The 7,219-nt window shown below is 33.4% G+C and overlaps 1 protein-coding gene across 1 annotated transcript; it reads right to left on the bottom strand.

Annotated features, from left to right (window-relative positions):
• Positions 1-2,256: 2,256 nt before the first annotated feature.
• LOC115958097 (protein MULTIPOLAR SPINDLE 1) lies at positions 2,257-6,825 on the bottom strand. Its single transcript, XM_031076465.1, has 10 exons — positions 6,641-6,825; positions 6,494-6,551; positions 6,261-6,413; positions 6,120-6,179; positions 5,817-5,896; positions 5,652-5,706; positions 3,999-4,112; positions 3,608-3,800; positions 2,954-3,024; positions 2,257-2,678 (listed from the first exon to the last, which is right to left on the bottom strand). The coding sequence occupies exons 1-10, from the start codon at positions 6,806-6,808 to the stop codon at positions 2,494-2,496; spliced, it is 1,137 nt and encodes a 378-aa protein (XP_030932325.1). The 5' UTR covers positions 6,809-6,825; the 3' UTR covers positions 2,257-2,493.
• Positions 6,826-7,219: the final 394 nt, after the last annotated feature.

The following is a 7,219-nucleotide window of genomic DNA, read 5'->3' on the forward strand; positions in this document are numbered from 1 at the left end:
ACGTCTTCTTAGTCCCCCCTTCTTTTTAATGTGAACTTCAATTCCAAGCTTCCGATTGTATATTTAATTATCTGCCACTGCCAATTGTTTCTCCTGCTGTTGCAGATGTTCATGTTGGCCAACAAGAACTCAGTGGATTCAAAACGCTCTCATGAGCTGAACCAGGAAGACATTGAGACATTAATAAGAGGAGAGCTATGACTGTGAAATAAGACAATATCCATCTCATCTCAGCCATGTCTGCAAAGCAATTAAGCTTTCTAGATTTGGTGGACAGGGGAGGGGATACGTAAACGTTCTAACTCCAATGAGGACATGGCCTTAAATGCGAAGAAATTAAACAAGATACTAGAAGGTGGGGTTGGCAGCGGTTGTGGTTGACATGACCCCCCACCACACTTGAGGTAAGTGTGAAAGATCCATGATTTTTCTAAACGGATATTTTCAAAAGTGAAATCTCTCGTTCTCCTCTCTTAAAAATAAATAAATAAATAAATTTCATACTCCGTTGTTATAGCTATTGAGTTATAAAGGAAAAAAGTGTGTAAGGAGATTTGAATTCACTTTTTTCTTGAGAAAAACCAAGCACTGCCCTTTTAGGCACAATTTTTTTATTTTTTTAATTCATTTGTTACAACAATTGAGAAATAGAAAATTCAAATCGTTATTCTCCTAAAAGATATTAGGTTAATACCATTGAATTACAAGATTCTTAGTTATTTTGAAAAGAACTTGAACTCACTCTTTTAATGGAGAATAAGAGACTCCATTAGATTAAATGTCTATTTGAAAACAACTTATTTGAATTTTTACTGATAAAAGTGGGTTAAAGTATATTTATATTTTTCAAAATTAAAGTTTTAAAAAGTTGTACATAAACAAAATATGCCAAAAACCAAACATAAAAACTCAACTACCAGACACTTAAGTGACATTTGGCAAGATATATATATATATATATATAACCTCTTTAGAGCATCTCCAACAGTCTCTTCAAAATTTTGCATGTTTGGAGAGTGAACAATGCATTTTACATTTTATCTACTTACTTTTTCAAATACAATTTCCAATAGACTCTCTATCATTTTCTCCATCTCATTTAAATATTATCTCATCATTCATTCTTTATTCTTTTTTTAACAACTACACATCTTCCAACATTTTTTTATTCAATACCTTATTATTATAATAGAAAAAAATATTTGAAAAATGAACAGTAGCTCATCAAGTTTAATGAGCTACTGTTCATGAGCCCAAAAAAAAAATCAGGATATAGAGAGGTTATTGGAGGGCTTTTTTGGTGTGTTTGCTCTCCAAATTAGGCTTTAAAAAGTCTACTGGAGATGCTCTTAGCAAGAATATACTTTGTAGATACAAGACGGATTTTTTAATTTTTATTTTGGTAGTAAAGGATAAGTTTGGTTAAGATAAGAGAGAAACTCAAAGTGTGAAGGGTATTAAACCCTTGAATGTCCCACAAAAGTTTTTAACATTGTATTCAAATATTACCAAAATATACAAAAGTGTTTCCATAAGTTGTAGGCGGATTATTCTCACCATTATGCAATGCAAATTTCCCACATTGAACATTTAAGCCAAATATGCGAATATTTCACCCTTTAACTATTATGTGCAATTAAACAATACCGGTACTTAAAAATAATAAAAATAAAAATCCATTGATGAGATTACCCAATGTGCACCGTGAGAGGGAAAAAAGTTGCTTGGCTATGGACACAATTTCTTCAACTTGTCAACAGTCTTATATTTAAAAATTTAGCATTTTTTTTTATGTTCCCAACAAAAATATCCAAGTTTCAAATCTCCTGCTCCAAGTTTTGAATTATCAAACTTCTTTTAAACCTTTTTAAGATGACAAGTTATTATTGGTGAACAATATTTTCACAAAAACCTATTGTTGACATCACTTTATTTTCACCGCTCACAATTTGCCACTCCAACAATTTGTGGAAGAAGTCCCTAAACTTATTCATTCACTTATTAAACCTATAATAAAAAGACCAACATATGCCCATTTTGGCAAGAAAAGACAATAGGTTGAGAAAATTACAACTCTACTGTAGAGAAAATGACGAAAGTCAAGCCGCCGGGTAAGAATTCAACAAGAAATTATTTTAAATTAGCTCATGCTTGCAAATAATACAACTTTGCCAGGCAACATCTCCATCTCTGAGATGGGACCTGTACCCCACCTCATGTGCACAATTTTAAAAATGTCCTCTATGCATATCTAGCTTAAAAAGACATGCGAATGCGAGTCTTGTTAGTAAACAAGTAGATAATCAGTTTCCTTATTCATAGTAAGCACGATACATATGCGTTCATGCATGCATTCATGAGAGACAGTGAGAGAGAGAGAGAGAGATCTCCCTTAGTTATATCTCTTGTCATATTAGCCAATCCAACACTTATATTTTTTTTTTAAATGTAGGATAGGAATGGGCTTAAATTTTTTTAAGTAATATGCTGTAGTCATTGGAACAGATTATCAAGAATTTCTGGTTTGAGCTTCTGGAGTGATGAAGACTGGCTCACTTGTTTAGACAATTCACCTGTGACTCGATCAATGTAAAGCACATAAAGCCCATTTCTGTTTTCCAAAAGTTCTAATGCTTTCCGTGCGTGGAGAACCGATGCCAACCACTCCTCAAACAGCACTGCAATATCAATGTGTTACATCATTTAGAAGTTGTGTAGGCTTCCAAGATTGCTTTATTTAAATTACGGAGAACATCAAGGACTCAGTTTCTTAAGTTGCAAGATGTCAATGAAGTATTAGTATTACTGTAATACCTTTTTATTTTATTATTGAAATAAGGTACCATGTTATTTAGACTTATATGTCAAGCCTGGAAAATCTAATTAGTCTTGAAATGGAAGCTAGAGGTTGTAGAATAGATGCACCAAGTTCATAAACTTAAGCAATACATACTCTGGTCAAAACCTTCATCCCTTGACCACATTAATAAGTAGTCCGATATCAGAAACTCAATAAGCTGGATCCTGTCATCCGCAAATTAGACAAAGCCAAAATTTATCAAATTGTGTGAGCATATCTAAAACCCTTACCAACAAAGAAAAAAAAGTGTAATATAAACTAAATTTTTGTTGTGCTGACAAATCATTTCCCCCTGGATTGGATACGTATTGTGCTTTTTAGCAAAGGAGAGCAAGTCTTTAGTTGAAAGGCCATTTGGCAATAAGAGGGCTTTCCAAGCCTTGGAAAGAAGTAGTTGACCAGAAGGAAAACCTACTCTATTTCTTATGCATTTCAAAGTTATGAGAGCAAGAGTAACCCTTTAGGAAGTCTAAACAATGGGATATAAGGCCAATTTGATATTAGGAACTGAGTCATCTCCATCTGAAGCATTTAGGCTATGTAAAAGAGGCGACATTTCCATTCAAAAAGTGGGATAACAGATGCTCAAAACATGACTATTCAATTGAGAAATAACTATCTAATGAAAAATACTATCGCTAAGATAAAATCTATGAGCTTGAGTCTCCAATATATAATATTTCAAAAACGATCAGGAAGATTCATCATAACAGGCTAACAGTAAACAAGTTTTTGCAGAATACTTACAGTGTAAACATACATTCATGCATGTTGGGAAAAGCCTCATCAAATGGATCTAAGAAAAGCAAACTTTCAGCTTGTACAGAAATTCTTTGAGAAACTGAAAGTATTGTACGTTGTCCAATGTAGGCTTCACTTCCAAGTTTACGGATCAGGTGTTGAACATAGAATTGGGCATCAGAGTCAGTGTGTAGAGACTCTGTAACAGAATATTGAAACCAATTTTTTTTTTAAAACTATGATTATAATAATTAAGAGAAAGCAACAAATAACATATTAGCAATATCATCGAGGAAAAGAATAGAGAACATGTAACAATGTCATATTTCTAAACGTTCTAAGAATTATAGAATTAACAAACCATTAAGCCAAAGACCAAACACAAATAACTATTTACCATCTAATTTCAAGGGGGAACACATCCTTCTAACCAAACGCATTATTAAGCTGCTCACAATTCCTTCAATGAGTTCCATGTTCTTTCCAGTAGATAAGAGATTCTTCAATGAAGCTATAAGAAGCAGATAAAAAACATGATTTAGAGAGTAAGAATGAAGAACATATTGCGACATTATATAAGTGAAGAGAAACTCATATTAAACAGATAATAAGAAACTTATCAGTAAGTCATTACAATTTGAGCTTTAACGGGAAGCAGTGAACCTAACCATAGTTGACCTTACTTCCCCACAGCCCAGTAGATAATGAAAAGAGGAAAATAACTGTATTCTGTTGCAGTTTTTACAATTCATACAATGATTGTTGTGGTTTCTCATTTAAGTTAGCCAGATATTACCTTCTTAAGTCCCTTGAAAAAGTATAACTAATCTATTACTTCATTTCCATTCAACTACAGGTCAAATTTTCAATTAAAATATAGGACATCACTTCTCACAGTTTCGACAGATGCCCTCTGTGTCCCTAGTCCCTGGTCCTTACCCTTTCTGGCCACTTGTGATCCATTTCTTTTTCCAGCCACTTATTTCAATGTATCAATGAATCCAAGCATGACATTAGGAGACTCAAAACATTCTCATTAAGGATGTTAAAGAGAGTCAAATGCAATATAGTATTGTGCATTTATTTCTTTGGAAATGTAAGACCTATTACAGCAGATAACAAAAAATTATTTCATCGCTCTGTTAATCCAGGCAATGTTCTCTATTTAATCAGCAGTCTTTCAACAACTTTTCAAGCATTGTTCAACCAATCAACATTCAACACACTAAGATGGCAAGACAAATAATTAAGATGTTAACTTTAATGTTTTGACAGATACTCTCAAGCAACAGATGTTCTGGTAGCATTAATGTAATGTAGTTAAAGTCACTTGTTACTAACAAGCCAAAAAAGATAAAAGTACCATCAGCCTGCAATTCCAAATCCCTCCGATAGTAATCTATCCATAGAAGTCCTTACACCGTAAGATGCTAACAATAAAGTACATAAAACATTCTGGACAACTGATAAAGGTTGTACCCAATGCACAACCGATACTAGTTTATATTGTTCTACTTAAAATTTCTTTATTTTAATAACAAAATTAATTCCCATAACTTACTTCTTTATTCTATCGATCTCGACCCATATTCACCTACATTAATAATGTAGCTCACATCGGTGGCACCAAGCAACCGTATGATCAATTTTAATAACCTTTTTTTTTTCATATGTGCAAAGATGTTGAACGTAGCCTATAGCAATTTCTAAAGCTATCCTTGGCATCATCTATGCTATCTACAGCCATCAACTTCCATTACTCAACTAATTCTTTCTTCTTTCAAAGACTAAACTTTCATCATGCCAAACACAGCATATACATCTCCATCGACCAAGAACTGTAAGGCAAGAACAACTATAATTAAATGATGATCACAAGAGGCTCCAATCTGGGTGCCACCTAAACCGTATGGACACAATCAAATTATCACAAATTACAGTAGTGTTACTTTTAAAAGCTGAAGTTCATATTTTCATGGATAATGAATTACAATAAACTAAAGAAGCACAGATTTCTTGAAACAATGATTAATAGAATGACAACCAATACCTAAAATAAAGTCCACAGCTTGATGTGCCCAGTTAGTAAAACTAGACTTCTCCACCTGCAAAATACAATTAAAAACAAAACAAAAATTAATTAATTAATTAATTAATTAATGACATTCAGTTATTGAAAGAATGCACTTAGAAAGAGTGACTGAAATAATCTGACATTAGAAACGGTATCGCAAAGCTCCACAAGAAAATCAACTGAGGCCCTGAGCTGCTCGATTTCATCGTCAGCGTTCAAATCTGCAGTTGTAACCAGAAAAATACATTCAAAAACTGAATTAAAAAAATGGAATACAATGTGCTTGTGAATTTTTACTCCTAAAAGTTCAAATGAAATTATCAATTCACCAAAAGTTACAAAATTCATATATACTCGCATTTCTAAAAGTGAATATATATTAAATCACTATCAATTCGAAAATGCGTATAAACAATTTGAATTCGCCAAAAACACAAAGCGAACCTGAAAATTGGCGTCGCTGAATTGATCCATTTGTTCGTCTTCTCCTTTCCTTGAAGCGAACTACACAAGCAAATTTTCAAACATTAATCGAACACGGATTGAAAATAATACAATCACTATGATGATGATGATGAGAAAAACCTTGTCTGAAAAATCTCCGGCGAAGAACGTCGTTGAATCTGCGATCAGAGCCATCTTCGACTTCGAGTCGCTTAGGGCTCAATTTCCCCAAATTATCAAAGAAATAGCACTTGCACGAAGCACTTTGCGGGAACAGATCACACTGAGATGCATCTGAAACTAACACAACTTTAACACACACAAAAAAACCTAAAAATTCAATTTCGAAGAGAGAGAGATATGAATGTTTAAACCTTCAGCTTCCTTGAGATCTTCTCTGAGTCTGAAAATCTCTTGCTTTCGTTCCTTGGCCTAAAACTTCATCGAAAAAAAACTCGATCACACAAAAAGGATTAGAAATTTTTGTAGCAAAGAGAGAGGTGAGAAAGTAAGAGCGGGACCTTTCGCTTCCATCGGAGAGCGTCGGAGTCGGAGAGATTTGACGGCGGAGGAGGCTGGCTTTGATGGAGCTTGGATCGGAGAAGAGAGAGAGCTAAGGCAAACTTCAGCGACTCGTCTTTTGGATCTGTGTTCGTTTTCGATGCTTGTGCTTCTTCGCTCCCTGACATTTCTCTATGAAAAAAGCGCGGGAAATTTTGAAAAGTAACAAATAACCTTAGAAAATAGAGTAGGGGTTAAATACAAATTATTATTTCTTTTTTTTTTTAGTTAATTCCATAAATAATAATAAAAATGCAATTTTTTTAATAAGTAAATACAAATGAAAAAAAAAAAAAAAAAAAAAAAAAAAAAAACCAAGCCTCAAAGTCATTTAGCATCTAACTTTCTACGTAGAGATTCTTCAAGAGTACTATTTTCTTTATTCAACACTTCTTTTACTCTTTCTTCCTTACTTGTCTCTATTAGGCTCTTTTGTCTTTCTATGTCTAGCTTCTTACATATAATTTGTATTGAACTAGATATTTCTGACCCCGATGCAAATATCGACTCTAAAAGTCTTTTTTTACTTGCGCAATATT

This window comes from Quercus lobata, chromosome 2 (genome assembly GCF_001633185.2).
Source record: "Quercus lobata isolate SW786 chromosome 2, ValleyOak3.0 Primary Assembly, whole genome shotgun sequence".
Taxonomy (NCBI): Eukaryota; Viridiplantae; Streptophyta; class Magnoliopsida; order Fagales; family Fagaceae; genus Quercus; species Quercus lobata.